This window comes from Solanum pennellii, chromosome 8 (assembly GCF_001406875.1).
Source record: "Solanum pennellii chromosome 8, SPENNV200".
In the NCBI taxonomy this organism is placed as follows: Eukaryota; Viridiplantae; Streptophyta; class Magnoliopsida; order Solanales; family Solanaceae; genus Solanum; species Solanum pennellii.
In genome coordinates, this window is record NC_028644.1 from 67,257,688 (window position 1) to 67,275,237 (window position 17,550).

At 30.3% G+C, this 17,550-nt stretch overlaps 2 protein-coding genes across 3 annotated transcripts; one reads left to right on the plus strand and one right to left on the minus strand.

The window, feature by feature from the left end:
- Positions 1-1,005: 1,005 nt before the first annotated feature.
- On the minus strand, positions 1,006-4,154 carry LOC107026918 (protein YABBY 4-like). The gene is made up of 7 exons (XM_015228039.2): positions 3,843-4,154; positions 3,177-3,320; positions 2,828-2,954; positions 2,467-2,515; positions 2,019-2,094; positions 1,530-1,604; positions 1,006-1,350 (listed from the first exon to the last, which is right to left on the minus strand). Exons 1-7 carry the CDS (start codon positions 3,942-3,944, stop codon positions 1,279-1,281), a joined length of 645 nt encoding a protein of 214 aa, XP_015083525.1. The 5' UTR covers positions 3,945-4,154; the 3' UTR covers positions 1,006-1,278.
- Positions 4,155-11,573: 7,419 nt separating this feature from the next.
- On the plus strand, positions 11,574-16,596 carry LOC107028847 (thylakoid lumenal protein TL20.3, chloroplastic). 2 transcript variants are annotated; one of them, XM_015230067.2, is made up of 6 exons: positions 11,574-12,024; positions 12,126-12,155; positions 12,621-12,727; positions 15,656-15,690; positions 15,830-15,958; positions 16,171-16,596. In XM_015230067.2, the coding sequence occupies exons 1-6, from the start codon at positions 11,723-11,725 to the stop codon at positions 16,360-16,362; spliced, it is 795 nt and encodes a 264-aa protein (XP_015085553.1). In that variant the 5' UTR covers positions 11,574-11,722; the 3' UTR covers positions 16,363-16,596. The 2 variants fall into 2 exon arrangements, with proteins under 2 accessions (XP_015085553.1, XP_027774978.1); XM_027919177.1 differs by having other exon boundaries at positions 11,575-12,024; positions 12,584-12,727.
- The last annotated feature ends 954 nt before the right edge of the window (positions 16,597-17,550 follow it).

The following is a 17,550-nucleotide window of genomic DNA, read 5'->3' on the forward strand; positions in this document are numbered from 1 at the left end:
TATATATATATATATATATTGGTTAATTAACTAGTACTATACAATATATGTTTATTTAACCGCCTAATTTCCCCTTCTATTTATAACCACTATTTGAATATACTTGAAAAATTATGACTTTCGCATCAAATTAATATTAGCGTGAAAAGACTTTTCTTTGTTGAAGAATACGATTAACTAATTAAGTGTGCTTTCTTTAATAGTTTAAGCACGTGTGAGGTCGTGTTGAGAATATAATTAACTAATAAAATGTGTTCTTTCTAACTACTTTTAACTCTTAGACGAGATAACTTTGATAAAAATAATCACTTAGCTTCCTCTCAATATTTTTGTTGTATTTGCATACTGATATCATGATTTAACATATTGTTTTTAAATGCTATTATAATTTTATAATTGCACCCCTCCCCCCCACCCCCCACCCCAACCAATACACACGCAAACACCAAATCCAGAAATGCAATGTTAATTTTGCCTTCGTGTTTTTACCTCTGTCAAATAGTAAAACTTCAGACATTGCGCTGAAGTTTTAAATGAAGATGTTTCAAATTCTATGACATTGTCTTGGAATCTTACTGATTAAAGTCAAACTAGTGGACAGTAGGCGGAGTATAAATTTTAATATAGAGATTTAAAATATAAAAAGTAAATATATATAAAAATGTTTAAAAGGGTTTATTTTTTACCATTTTCCGCCAAAAGAGATTCGAATGAACCCTTTGGCCACTTGCCAGTAGGATAGTACTTGTGAAGTCTAGAACTGATCTAGTGAATTATCTATTTTTCTTAGAGTTTCACTAGCAAAATGTTATTAGTTAGATTGAAGAGTTTTGGTAATATTGCTGTAATTAACTTGAGCAATATCAACCTTTATATAGATTGGGTTGTCAACTTACACACACCTCGATTAATTTTATAGAATTCTTGTTACCTCCCAAAAAAAACATGTATATTGACGTTAACTACAAGTATTTACCCATGTTTGTTGTTTCATTTGTGGTTAACTTTTAATACAACACAATATATAGTAGTATTAGTAGTACAAATTATAGTTCATGAAAATGTAGTGCTAAAGCAAAAAGTGAATAATGTTCAAGCAAAAGTTGAAACATTGAAGCCAAAAGTACACTTCAACACAAAGATAAAAAGAAAAAAAAAATCACACATTGAACATGCTAGAAGAGTCACATTAATTGGTTAGACACTTAGACATTTAGCTACTAATATAGCTTCTGCATCCATCTCAAAACTTGTTCACTTTTGATTCTCATCCCATCATCAGTAAGGAGACACACTAACATTGGCTGATGTATTAAACAAACCATCTTTCGTAAGAACATCTTCTCCATCCTACCGACAAACAAAGCAAAAACATCTGAAGCGTGCGATCATCTCATCAAAAAATATAAATTGTTATAAAGAGCACATGACTTCATAAAATGTCCCTCACATGCTCGACTTGATTTTTATTTAACAATTTAACATGATTTTCATTTTTAATAATGGATAACAGTTAGACTCGAATGTACCTGCTGACGCACATTAGTCCTCTTAACAGTCTGATCAGGCATGAGACCAAATTGAATGTGTGGAAAGTGGGCCCACTGTGTCATCAACAAAAAGAAAAAAAAGTATCACGTACGAAACTTAGCTTTAAATAAAAACATATGGTATAAACCCTAGTTCTCAGTTATCAAGATTTTGTTGTTGCACACATAAATATGTTTCTTAACCTAAGGAGTCGTTTGGTTCATGAGATAACAGATGAAATATTTCACGATTAAGTTAAAGATGTATTTATATCTTCAACCATATAAAGTACTATAATTTAATTCCAAATTTAATCCTGAACATGCCAACTTATCCCATTAAACTTAGTTTTATTTTATCTCACATTTCAAATGGAATAAATTGATTATGATTCCATAACTATAAGTCCGAAATAATTTAGTCTGCGAACCAAATATCCCTACCTAAATGAAAGTTAAAAGAAACCCTAATTAAGATTATAGTCATACATTTTTCGCAGCGGCGCTGAAGGCTTCTCTGTGGCTAATATCAGGATTCCCTGCTTTTATGCGTTGGATTTCTTCCCTGCAAAAAAGTGTAAACACTAATATATAGTCTAATTTCATATGAAAATATAAATATATACTTAATAATTACCTTTATAAGATATTTGTAATTATAGAAAAAAATGTCTGAATGTATGCATTATATTCCCTTCATTTCTATTCGTTTGTCCAACTTTTCTTTTTAATCCATATCAAAAAAAAAAATTTCCTTTTTAGCAACTTTTTAGTTCTAATTTCTTTACGTGACATGTTTAAAATTAAAAAGTTGAATTGCTATAGTACATATGACATATAAGATTAAAAAAGTTAAAAAGTTTTCTTCACTTTCTTAAATTCGTATTAAATCAAATTTAGACAAACAAATTGAAAAACAGAAACTTATGAGTCTTACTTGATGAATCGGTTGTAAGCAGAAGGGACTCGCTGTCTCTTCTCAGGAGCTGTAAACACAAGACAGGCAAAATTAAGAAAAAATAACTTTAATTACGTTTATTGTAAATAATCTTTCTATTTTCACGAGAGTGACTTGTTTATGTAAACACTACTTACACAAAACACTTGACATCTTTTAGTTTCATCTTTCATCACAAAGTAAAGTCAGAAAAAAAAAATCAGAGTTGGTATATGTTAAAGAGAAAAAAAAAATAGATTTACTTTATTTAATAAGAAGCATCACAAAAAATAAGGGTAAATTTTTAGTATTTTATCGTGTCAGTACATATAACTTAAACTCTTAATATAAGATATCTCACGTCTGTTAACAACGGGTGGTGGTCTAGGAAGATCATCAAATCCAGGTCGAGCAGGCAGCTGCACAAATTCATGAGCAGAATTACTCTGATTCATCAAGAAATTTGGGGTTGCATTGCTTATTTCATCCTGCAAATTAAAAACAATAGTCATTTATCAATTTTTTCTAACAAATTATAAAAAAATAAATATATAATTATCTAGGGTTTGAGTTTGACCATAGATTTTGAAAATATATTCTTTAAATATTTTCAAGTTCTGAAAAACTCGCTTGTGAGCCAGCTTTTGAGACTTCTACTTACAAAACTTCAAAATCTGTGATCAAACGAGAGCGATATATTCGGAACATACCAGAAGATTGTGGGAAGGAGAGAAGTAAGTGTGACCAAAATGATGATGATTAGTGGAAGGCAAAAGCCATCCAGGCAAAAGATTAGTGCAGTGTCCACATCGAACCGTCACAGTTTTGAACAAACTTGTGCACGGTACACTTACCTAAAAATAAAATCATAAAAAAAAAAAAATTGTTAGAATCACAACTTTTTTGTTGGCTTAATATAGATTAAATTTCATATTTGAGGGGTTTAGTTTGTAGATATTAATCTCCTAGCCCTCCTTTAATCGTCTTATTTATCCTCTTGTTGTATTTCGAGATAAGGTCAAACCCCCCTCTTGTATCCTATCTTTTAGAATTTAAAACTCATTTGATAATCGGGAAAATTTTCTTTAAAAAAAAAAAAAGAGTCAAAAAAACCACTCTAGTAAATTAGAGGATTAGGAAATTATTTGAGTATTTGATTAAGGATATTAAAGCTTACACAAAATCCATGATGGGATTATTATTATGTAAAGATGAGATTAAACCAATATTATAATCTTGGAATAACCTTATTTTGAACCAAACGACCTAAAAGAAAAAACACAAGAAACCCTAATAAGAAAACATGATATATACATACGTAATTCTTTATTGAAAAACTAGTATATCTATCTATCTATCTATATATATATATATACCGCGAGGACGGTGTCACAAACATTGCAATGGACATAGCAGAGCTGCTCGGAAGGAGGTGGAGGAGGAAGGTGGTCCAATGATAAGCTATTTGAAGAGGACATTATATTATTTCTCTTATTCTTTTCCAAATTGATTGGTTCCTCCTGTTTTTGTGATTGATTTGATTGATGTCTTTGACACTTCCTTGTATCTTATGATGATAGGAGTTTGAGGAAAGAAGATAAGAGTCAGAGAGGGCAAAAAAAACCCTTTTTTTTTCTCCCTCACTATTAATTAGCACACTACTTAATGTCTTGGTCTTGTTTGTTATAGATTGGTGATGGATGTTATGTATGTTATGCATATATAGTGGACAATGCACATGCATGGATGTGTAAATATTATATTTTATTTTTATACTATGGTTTTAAAATTTATGAAGTAGTATTATAATTAAGAGAGAAAAGATGAAACATATGTTGTGTGGTTGGCATTCCCAATGTTATGTGTATGAATTGAAAGGCAGAATGCGGCAGATGTGGGGGAGAGGAGCTAGAAAATGACCTTTGCATGGGGCGTTATAAAGCTCCCAAATACACACATTCACTTGTTATTTTCATTGTTTGTAATTTTAGATGGTATGCTTTTTAACTTTTTCATCGCAATTACTTTTCGTTTATGTGATATTTTTTTTTTAAATTTAGTCTGGTCTAAAAAAAGAATCTTATAATTTAGTTTTATCCTTAACGAAATAATGTGTAGGCATATATTTCTTTCTTTTTTTAAATTTGGTGTTAAGTCTAATAGTGCCAGATAAATTGAGATGAAGAGATTAATATATTCTTAGAAACATTCAACACATAATAGAAAGTAAATGAGTAAAAGTATGGTGTATGATCATTTTATTGTATAATTTTTTATCATAAATCGTTAGAGAAATCACACTTTTATGTACTTAACTATTTCTCAATACGACGTCCCGGGAAAGTTTAATTCCTTTTTAGTGAGTCAATCACGTATAAATTCTTTTTGATAATCTGTGACCGAAACTAGCTCATGACGTGGAGATTGTTTAGGACTATGTAGAGAGGCCAAAAGTTCCATATCCCACCGGTATGAGATAGTTAAACACCCCACCCGCTTAATTCTACCAACTGAAGCACGAATAATAAACTATCGGAGCTTAATATCGAGAGACAATAGTACTATCTGTGAAATTAGGTCTTGGACCTACCTCACACCCCCAAAAGCTAACTCAAAGGAAGGAGAATTGTCCAAGCCTTACAAGTAATCCACTCACCTCATTAACCACCAATGTGAAACTTTTATCATTCTTAACACCCATCTCATGTCCGATGCTTAACATCTGGTGCATAAGAAATTTTGATTTTGGGAAGCCCCAACATTATGTGAGATGGATCATGCTCTGATATCATATGGATTAGATTTTAGACTTAACTCTCTTCTCAAAAGCTAGCTCAAAGGAGAAGTATTTCCCAAGCGTTATAAGAAGTTCACTCATCTCATTAACCACCAATTAGACTTTGTCATTCTTTAACACTATCTCTTACCACTTAAACTAGATATTCGATGCAATAATAATACATTTAAATGTAACATTAGAGCATATAGAGATCCCAAGTTTGACTCGATCTTTCATCCTATTATCCAAATAAATTTATTTAAGATATGAATAAAGATCATTACGACTCACATGTTATTCGATCGTTTCAAATATATAATGAAATAAAGAAGTCTTTTTCATCTAACGACTAAAACATGTCAAAATACATTCGTATCATAAAAAAATATTTACCATTCATAACGTCAGACAGGAAATAACTATTGGAAAGATAAAAATAGAAAAACACAAAACCCTAGAAAAAGCCTTTTGAAGAACTTTCTTGTGACCCCAGGACATTAAGCCATATCCACATTAATTCCAAATTCCAAATACTAGTAATATATCCCATCCAATTGAACCCTACTACCCCCCCTTTCGTCTCCGCCTCCCTAGGGTTTTATAAAAACCTAAATAATTGTATAATGATGGTGTTTTTTAAAATACTAATTATATAGCCATGATTATGTGATAATATGTAAACAGTACAAAGGACTAGCTAAAACATTACTTTTGATGATTTGACCATTCATTCTCTTCTCACTTTACAGAAAAAATGAATTCAAAGTCAGTGAAAAATAAAAACATCTCAGTTGTGTCAAATACTTTTACCGTCCTATTTTGTCCTTTCCTTTATTTTTTTTTACTTTCTTTTTTGTCTAACCTTTTTTTAGATCCATTCACTTTCTTTTGCACGAATCCCCACACACTTCTATGAAATTTTAAAAGTAACGATACTTTGAGTTTTAATTAATAATAATAATATCAATAATTGATCGATAATCTATAGTTTAATTACAAAAACTCGCGACACATAACATTGATTTGTATTGATTTTCATCAAATTTGTTTGCTCTATGTCAATGTATGAGAGAGAGAATAGACATAAAGCGAATTAATACAATATTACAAAGCGAATCAACGTAAAATTCTAATTTGAATAAATACAAGGAAATAATTTTTCCTACTTATTTATATTCACTTAGAAGAACCCTAATGTTGCTTCAATCATTATTAGGAATTATTAAATGCTTAAATGTGCTTAATTAATTAAGTGAAAAAAGAAGTCTAAATACAATCAACTGGTTAGGGATTAGGTGTAACGTTTTCTTGTTTTTAGTCAAAACAACACTTATTGAAGTGGAAAAAAGAATCATTAGAGTGGTTATATATATGCTAAAGAGTTAGACAAATTTAGTTAAATTAATTAGTTGGACAATCTGATTTAGAAGCATTTCAAAACCTATTTACAATGTTTGGTAAACATCAAACTATTTATATGTAAATTGAAGTCAAAATCATTTAAAACTTGATCAAATATTTTACGTACTATATATTCTATCTTTCATTTTTTTTTCCTAAACATTAAATATCATTTTTAAAACAAAACTTCTAACTTCATAAATCCATAATTGTCATTTCCTCTCTTGTTTACACGGATGTTACAAATTTGTATACTTTTTTCACAAAATTTAAGGGCAGTTTAGTCATTTTTACAAACGAAAACCTTATCAGATATATTTTACTGAACATTAACTATTTATTAAAAAATATCAATACTTTTATTCAAAAACATAACTACTGTTTAGTTTTTTATTTTCACTTAATATATGATATATGTATTGAAACCGACTTGTAACTATTTATATCTACCGTTAAAAAAAAATCACCACTTAAAAAGCTTATTCACCTTATGTCATCAACAAATTAAGACATGCTCTAAGTTAATAAAATTGATTTACAATTACAACAACATATCTAATATTATAATTTTATATATTAATAATTTTTAAAAATAAAATATATGTAAATTTTATCACTCTATTAAACGGAAGACTTAAAATAAGTATATATTGAATTTGACCATATAACCCAAAAGAGAACATTCTAGTGGTATCACCGATTAGCCTCTTCCACTCTACAATATCTATTATAGTAGCTCCCAAGATCCGTCAAATCATTCATGTGACCGATCATAATAGATATTGACATAAAATTTAAGAAAATTAAAAAAAATAATATTATAGTGTTAAATTAAAATAAGATTAAAATATATTAAAATGGATGGTGACATGGAGTATATTATTTTGTGTTAGTTTAGCTGGTTATAAAATCTAAAGGATGCAAAGAAAACTAATATTTAACTTTTTTTTTAATACGTGACTATTTTATTTATTTATTAATTTATTTAGTGGGCTAGTGCTCTTAGAGTAAGTAGAATTTTATGAATAACCATAGCATAAATAGAGAAGGGGCTGTTGATATTCGAGCCTAACACAAAAGACTATCGAAAGAATGTGTAGGGGACTGGTCTAGAAGTTGAAAGAATTAATGCATAAAAGTGTGATATTTTCAAATTCAGTTCATTGAAAATTTTATTAATATAGTTTGTAGTCTTTAATTATTTGATGTGTTACATATCACAATAATAAATTGTTTGACAATTAGCAAGACAAACTTTGGACAAAAATGCAAATGACCTGTTTATTTGACGATTCTTCATGTATATGAGGTGATTGATTTAGTTTCGAAGTAATAAACTTTGTTAAGAAGTTTAAGATTTTAATATATATATATATATATATATATATATATATATAATTTTTGATGTATATATTTTATATGTTATATACATATTTATAACGTTTATTAGCCACCTAAATTATATATATAGCTACACCACTGAATAGATTGTGTTAAAACAATTAAAATAGTGTAATAAATTAGAAAACCCCACAGGCCACAAATGGTATACATTGAGTTGTGTTTGTGTGGACAAATACAGAGAGACATTGGAGAGCCCCACAAAAGGTACGTTTTTTAAAAAAATTTATTTATAAATATGGCACCTTGATTGTTGTTGGCCTATGCTTTAAAATCATAAGCTATAAATTGACTTCTTCAACGATTAACATACTCAGAATAATAATATATGATACAAATAGATGAAATGTACCTAAATTTTATATTTATTTTTTTATAACGTGTAACAGAATTGAATACGATCAAAATAGATAAAATATATGTACATTTTATATTATTTTATATTTTAGAAAAAGATATATTGACCTCTTAGGTATCGTTATGTAAAGTTCATTAAAATAAAATAATATACTCATTAACTTTATATTATTATATCAATGTCTTGTTTGACAATTTTTTTTCAATCTATGTATAAGTTTTACACTATATTTGATTTGATATTAAATATATATAACCAGGAGCGGCTCAAATGTATTGGTGGCCTAAAAGAAAAATTAAAAAGGGCCTTAAACTTAAAGTGCTAATAACATTTATATAATTTATTTCTTTTAGTTTTCACCTCATAATATAACTATTCTTATTTTAAATTATTTAATAAGATATAGTACTCAAAATATGTCAAATTTCTTCTAATAATTCCTACATTTTTCATTAAATGTTTACTTTTTCTACAAATAGTATTCGATTTTGTTAAAAATAATAACTTATAACCTATAATTATAAAAAATGAGGCCCCTTAAATTTGCGGACCTAAGACACATGTCTTTTTTTTTAACACTATCGAGTCACCCATGTATATAACTAATACATGAAAATCCATATTATGAGTGATGCAAGGAGTTTTAATTAATGCATGCATTAACATGGTTAAAGTAACAATCACCTCTCAAAGCCTTTTCCACCTACTCGTGAAGGGTTCTTCTGTAAAAATAAACAAATATAAACTATGCAATACATATTATTTTTATGCACAATATATAAATATGTCCTTTAGGATTGTTGTAGTGGGCATCTACATCCTTCAACTTTCAGTATGCATAACTAGACACTTAAATTTGTATAGAATTGAATAATAGACTCATTTGTCTTACATGACAATTTTGTGTTCTAGGTAACGTCCTACATGTATTATGTTACATAAGACATGTCTTTCTATTTGTTTAATTTTTTACAAATTTAAGTACCTGCTTGTGTACATCCAAAGTTAAAGAATATAAATATCAGCTAAAATAACGTTAAAAGTATATATCTTTGTTAATTTCTAATATACCAAATACAAGTATTATATATATACCCTACCAAACGACCTCTTAACGAGATATTTGAAGAATGAATTAATGAGATAAATGTTAGGCTGGTGAGAGGACTAAAGTATGGTGGTAGTGTACTAATTATTTGTTGTACACAGCTAGGGTCCATTACTCTTTACATTGATTCGTCCTCTTTTAAACAGTAAAACACATCTCTTTTATGTTTCAGAATCTTTATATAACTTACTGTGGGCTATTAGTAAAACCATCATTTCAACATTACTTTATATCGATTGTAATTAAATTCTATAGCCGTATTTAGAGTCGTTAACACGGACTTAGCCTATCAGCCTAACATCTTTGAAATGATTAAGTTAATATTACTTTTAACTTTTAATAAAAATCCCTAACATTCGACTAATTGAACAATTATTATTTATGCAAGAATGACACCATAAGGTTTAAACCCCTTGTGCAAATAATACATTTTCCCTTGCACATCACATAAATGGTCCATTTTATTAATGAGTACTACCTACTTAGCTCGTGCAAGAATAAATGCTGTCTCTCCGATTCAAATACGATTTTCATCCAGAGTTCAATATCCATTAATATGTACTTAAATAAAAACTTCTTTACGTAATGTATTTTTTTTTTTGTAAAGAAGATTCGTATGAACTCTTCAATTCCCTTCTAACTCTGCCCACTCTTATCAATTTTCGGTATGTAGAAGAAAATCTTTCAATCAACTTTTAATTGTACGGACTACACTAGATAATATTTTCCCAGCCCTTTTTCTTATTTTTTTGATTAGACTATTAACTTGTTCAAAAGGAAAATTGAATTAAAATCTCTCATTTTATATTAGGATCCATGAAGTAACAAAATGGATTTGGGAAACTTACATAAATATATTATAATAAAAAAATATTTACCATTTATAGCAATAATATTTTTTTTTCACTTGATCACTTTTAATTCATTTATAATACAAGTTTAATACATATTACAAAGAACAATTTATTATTCACATATAATACAAGTTTTAATGATGGATAATACATTTATCACACATTTTAATACACTTATAATACAATGTGACAATTTTTTACCAAACAAACATAATATATTTCAAAAACAATTATAATTCAAATATATTGCATATATAATTCACTTTTAATACATATCACAGATTTATCACAATAGTGCTATAAATGATGATAAACAAAAAGTATCGCTAAAATCAGTAATTACTTTTTAAAATATATTAATTTATGTAATTTTTCCATGGATTTTTAAGTCTGGAAGCAAGTCCAGCAGATTATATTATATGGGCCTGTTAGGATTAGAATCGGCCCATTGGACTATTTATGTTGTCCGATATCGGCCCATTTCAAATGCTAAATGTGAAAAGCAGGCCCATATTATGTTTGTTTAATGTTCATTTAAAGTCAATTTTATCTGTACTCCCTCCTCATAATTTAGACATCTTAAATTAAATTTAGAATCACAATAACCAACTTAAGCGTGATATTTCATGTATTTGTTGAAAATTTGTGAAGTAGTAAGGTACTTTGATAATTTAGGATGAAGATGGTCTCAAATAATTAAATATTGCTTACTATAATAGTATAAAAATATAATTTAAAAATCTTAGATTTTTAAAAAAATATCATGACATTCAGTGAGAGAGTAATAAATTAACTTTCATTTATCGAAACTAACTTAAATAATTGTAAACCAACTTCTTAAACTAACAAATTCATCTGCTTTATAATTTATGTGTAATAACTCTACATAATAAACAGTGAATTCCGATTGTTATATGGACATTTTCGAAAAAAAAAATAAAAAAATCCGATTGTTATTTAGGTAAAAGATCCCAATTTTATTTTTTTTCGATTCTTCATCTAGTATCCAATATTAAAGCTCACAATTTTAAATTTGTATTACATAAAGCCTCATTTGAGGAGAAGCGTTTTTTATATTCAAAACTCAAACTTCAAACCTGTTGTTTAAAAAAACAGCTACACAACAATGACCATCTGTCATTGGATTCACAACAACTAACTATTCCTCACAAAATAGAAATGTAAAAAAAAAGAAAAAAACAGAACAGGAGAGAAGAATACATATGTACACTTTACAAAGCCTATCCAATTTGTGCAAAGAATTGTGGTTGAAAGAAGTGGACAAAAGAAAAAAAAATTAATCCATCTAGAAATCCCTTTGTTCTTGACAGAAACAAATCACACACACAAAAAAAATGGCACTTAATTCCATCTCATTACTTCCCATAAAATCCATTAACATCTCTTCCTCATCTACTTGTTATTATAAAGTTTTTATTCCTCAAAAATCCTCCAAAATTGTTTGTCAAGTGGAAAAGTCAAATTCAAATAGAGAAATAAAGAAGTGGAAGGCCATAGTTTCCACTGCATTAGCAGCTGCAGTGATTACATTTAGCTCAAACATGGCTGCTATGGCTGACTTAAATAAGTTTGAGGCAGATACAAGGGGTGAATTTGGTATTGGTTCTGCTGCTCAATTTGGTTCTGCTGACCTAAAGTTAGTTCTTTTTTTCAATTGCAGCCTTTAATTTTTTTTATGTTTTTGTGATTTATGATGTGTCTGAAACAGTATTTTTGTTTGTTTGTTTTGATTTGCAGGAAAACAGTTCATACAAATGAGAACTTCAGGTAACCTATCCTCTGCTATAGGATGATACTATTTGTGTAGATAAGATGTTTAATTGATAACAACAACATACATAGTATAGTGTAGTCTGGAGAGAGTACCTTACCCCTACCTCGTAGAGATAGAGAGATTGTTTTCAATAGAGTGAATTACTCTGATAAAGAACATAATTTTGAATTCCCAAATCAGTAACTTGATATGGTAAATGTTATAGTAAACAACAACTTCACTTGATTAAAATTTTGTCAAATATTTTAGAATGTCTCAGAATGAGGAGACTGATGAATAAGTAGGAATGGAGGGAGCATTTTTTCTATTTTGTTGAATCGGTTTTACGTAACCAGTAGTTTAGCATGAAAACGAAACCAGAAAATGTAAATTGTAAAGTCATTCAACAAGAACTGTAGAACAAGAAGTTTTGTCAGTGCAGACTAGTATTCATGTTCCCATTGGACTTGCTGATACAGAAGAGCCAATTTCACATCTGCTGATATGAGGGAATCGGATTTCAGTGGTTCAACGTTCAATGGTGCATACCTAGAGAAAGCAGTTGCATATAAAGCAAACTTCTCAGGTACTTTTCCATAGCTAAAACATAGCAATATACAAGATAGAACTTTAGATATATGAACAAACAAGTGTTATTTGTTGATGGATTATCGTTTTATCCATTGTCAAAGAACGTCATATGAAGATACTGATAAATTCCCTTTAGCTGTTTTACCTCTTCCGCTCCATCAGAAAACTGTGCTAAGATTACACATTAGTTTCTGTAGCTTTTACTCTGGTAGGAGCCATCAATGCCAGAATAACATTTATTGGCGCTGATCCTTTATTCTGTTTTCTCTTTAGAACTTTGCCTTTGCTTTGATTAGTTTTAGTTTCTGATCGGTAAGGTTGGGTTGACATGCTGGGACATCTTCGTGTAGCCATTGAATCCTCGACAATAGTTTTGTATACGCATTTTACTCCTATTTCCTTTCCTCCAATCCGCTTGTTAGAGTACGTAACTTCTGAACTACTCTGTGTGCTTAACGGTGTAAAATTAGCTCCACAACTTGACAGTTCTTGTTTATCTGCACCAGTACTATCATGCCCTACGCTTGTCGGTTTATGAACTGTATTTGCACCAAAATTTAGAGTGTCTTTCTTACGAATGAGTAATGTCCTCAAACTGTGAGATAAGCCCTTCTCAGTAGGAGCTGAACTTTCTTGAGACTCAATCTCAGTTTCAATGTGTTCTTCATCATCTTGGGAATCACATGTTTCATTTGCCCGGGCCAATTTGTTAGCTTCTCTGTATTTCAGGTTTTTCTCTGATGCCTCGTTATGTGCTTTCAAGATGTTAAATGCATTCGGAAAATCACGAACTGCAGACACTTTACGTCTTTTTGGAAACCGACAAGGGTACACCAACAAACATAGCTTGTTTAGCAAATGAGGATTTTCCGCATCTTCTAATGCTTTCTCTATAATTGGAACATTTTCAACCAATGGAAAACTGTTATTATCATGCTCCCTACATTCAAACACGCCAATGGCTTCTTTATCCTTGATAGCCTCATCATGGAACTCCAAATCTACATCAGATTGTAATACTGCCACTAGTTTGACCGTCACCACAGACTCTTGTTTCTGAAATTCTTCTCCACTTGAGAATGCACCTACCACGGGATCAACTAAACCTCCTTGAGACATAAAATCAATCTTCAAATGTTCGTCAAATTCATCATTTGTTTCTACATCACCAGATTTCCCCACGCAATGCTCTTGATATTTCTTGTAAACTACTTCATAACTCTTAAGATCCTTTGGAAAATCACGAAGTGAGGAAACCATACGCCTCTTCGGCTTAATCCTATCACATTCTCTTGTTTTTAACTCATTTACCATATCAACACAATCTCCATCACCCACCTGAAAATTCCGTGTAAGCGTATCTACAACCTTCATCATATCTATATGCTCAGTACTTCCAGAGTCATCAGCACTTCCTATCTGAGCAATTTGTCCACCATCCTTCTTATACCCTGGAATCTCATAACCTAATATTGAATCCGCATTTCGTTCACAAACCACAAGCGGCTCACCATATACTAACTTTTCTCCAACCACAACATTATCAAATCGCTTAAAGCTCTCTGGAAAACTGCGTACCGCGGCTATCTTTGATCTCTTAAACTTGGACATTATACACTTGGGAGAAATTTTAGCATCTCCTACTACTGATTTCAAGTTCTCCATCCTCAGCTGCTTATTTCAAAAACTCAATTCAAAATTAATGCAAAAAATTATTACTCCCTCTATTCCAATTTATGTGGCACTTTTTGTTTTTCGAGAGTCAAATAGTTTACGTTTGACCAGCAATTTACGAATGAAATCTTCAAATTTTTAGAAGTACAATAAGTCAGAATAATTGACCATTCAAGATAGTATGAAAAATTACCTGTCAAAGTAGGCTTGTTTGAATCTCGTAATTCGAAAAGTGTTACGTAAATTGGGACGGAGGGACTACTATAACCAAAAAACAAATAAAAATCATAGCGTAATCCATGAGTCTAGAGAACAACAATAACCAAGTAAGGAGAACCCTAGAAAACACTCAGAAAAAATAGTAAATTAAAGACAGAAAAAGAGACACAAAGTAATTAGTCCAAAACAAATTAGAATTTTAATCTGAAACCTAAAAAAAAATAATCAAATTAATGAAACAATAGTAGCCATTTTTTAAAAAAGAAATTAAAGAAAGAGCATTTACCTGTTCTTAGAAGGTTTTTGTGGAAATTGTTATTTGGGATTTTGTAGCATTGAGGATTTTATGGTGAGCTGACCGATTTTTACTGAGGTATCACTATATCCTGAATAAAACGCTTCAAATTTTATTATTAACAAATATTTAAATTATAATACAAATATTTTAGCAGCTTGAAAGTGCCCATAATTTAGATACTATTGGGGTACGTTTTTGTAATATTCACATTTTGATAGTAAATTTAATTGAAAAAGTAGATATTTTTTACTACTAACATCCTTTAACTAGGCGAATAATAGTGAGTGAAAAAAGAGATCGATGTTACAAAACTAACAAGAATCTACTAGGAGGTGCGCCACTTAATTACACTTATAGGTATATATCCTTTGGCGAAAAATCTACAAAAACACGAAGCTTTAAAGTGTAAGCCATGCTGCCCGGACTCTTAAAAAGTGTCAACAGATCCATGTCGGATCCTCCAAAAGTATACTTCAACACGGGTGTGGCGACTTTTTGAAGAGTCCGAGCAACATAGAGCGCAAAGACACTCATACTCATTGAATTCGATCATTTGAACCAACATTTTGGGAGGTTTAATATACTTATTATCTCCTTGATGATTGTGTTATCCGGTTCAATAGATGCAGATCTGTTACTATTACTTGCAAAATTTCTGTTTTTTTTATTCAAAAATAAAGGGTGGTTCAGACCATAGATATTGCTAATTCCGGTTTGCTTTGGTCTTTACAGGTGCAGATTTGAGTGACACATTGATGGATCGGATGGTATGCACATTGTAGTGTATGATTCAAGTCAAAGTCGATTTTTAGTCATGACAATTATATCGGCTAAAGATTCTTGCGAAATGTTGATCAGTTCACCTTCAGAATGTGAAGATAGCTTTGTTTTTTTAATTTAATGTAGGTACTTAATGAAGCTAATCTCACTAATGCTGTTCTTGTTCGATCTGTTTTGACTCGGAGTGACCTTGGTGGTGCCATCATTGAAGGTGCTGATTTCAGTGATGCTGTTATAGACCTCCTGCAGAAACAGGTAATCCTTGCAACTTGTCTCCGAGAAATGTGTCTTTATGCTCATGGCCCTGACCAACCTATTTACCCTTCTTTAACGAGCATGTTGCTGGATCGTCTAACTTAATCTTGTGTCTTCGTGTGATAAACATGAGCTTCTTTTGTTATTTACTTCCACAACGTCTCACTATTAGTTATTGTTGTCTCAATCCCACATGTTATGCTTATTTTCAGGCACTTTGCAAGTATGCTAGTGGGACTAACCCCGTGACAGGGGTTAGCACCAGAAAAAGTCTAGGCTGTGGAAATAGTAGACGAAATGCATATGGAAGTCCATCGTCTCCTCTGCTTAGCGCTCCACCTCAGCAGTTGCTCGATCGTGATGGATTTTGTGATCCAGCCACTGGTCTCTGTGAAGCAAGCTGAAAAAAAATGTCCATGTACATAAATATATGAAGAAAGAAAAGAGTTCTGGCATCTCCTTCAAATTATGCGTGCACAGTTTAACTCAGGCAGAAAATATAAACTACATCTTGAGAATTATTTGTTCAATTATGTTTCAATATGGATGCAAAAGTTTGAATATAAAATCTTGAAACATCAACATTTGTTGATGTCTTGATGATATATTTGTTTTAAACAATCTTAGTTTTTCTTGCAGCCATCAGTTTGTTATTGTTAATTGTTTTTGTTTTTTGTGTTAAGGCAGAGGAATTGGAACAATATTAAAACATGTTACCTTGATTGTGTAGATGTGGTCCCAATTGTTTGGATGAAAATGAACATTGAAATTTTACAAAAAAGATAACAATGTGACACAAATGATATCATTGCAGGAAGTAATGATTGTTCATCTTGCACTCTTGTTTTAAGGCTTCACATTTTGAATCTTTTGAAAGTTGTTATAGAATGCTGTGTATATTTTGTTCGAATTTTTTAAAAATATCGATAAATACGTTTTGAATCTTTCGAAAGTAATTTATTTTAAAGGAGTTCGATACCAATTATCTTTTTAACTGAACTACTAAAATTTCTCGAGTGGTCTTAATTTTGAGGTTGTTGGTCAAAGTCTTGTCCAATGATTGAGAAACGATCAAATGACTTGCTTGTTTTTTACTTAATTCCTTGTTTTATTATTGCATTAGCATGCCTTTTGTCAAATTAAAGGAATGTTAAAGTGGAACATTAATCACCAAGTAGAAAATTGATGTTTCCTTTTTGGGCATCACTTGCTCATCATTTTGACTGCCTCTATTTCTTGTCTTAATAATGAGGCAAAATGAATGGTCCATTCTCTACAATCAAGTTTGAATGAATACAAAAAGACTTACAACAAAGGCAACAATACCAATGAATAGTACAAGAGAGATGGATTTGTAATTAAGTTTGATATTTGCAAAGCACTAATATTGTAAATAATCTTGGAATTTTGTTTTGCAATGTCACGCCTTCGACGAATTAAAATGAACTGAGTTAATAAATAAGAAAAATTATAAGAAGTCAAAACTCTACGCTTTATAGGATAAAACAAGATTTAAAATATATGAGATTAAATAAAGAAAATAAATACGAGGAATCAAAGAAAGCATGTTTCAAGATCCTATGAATGCATCA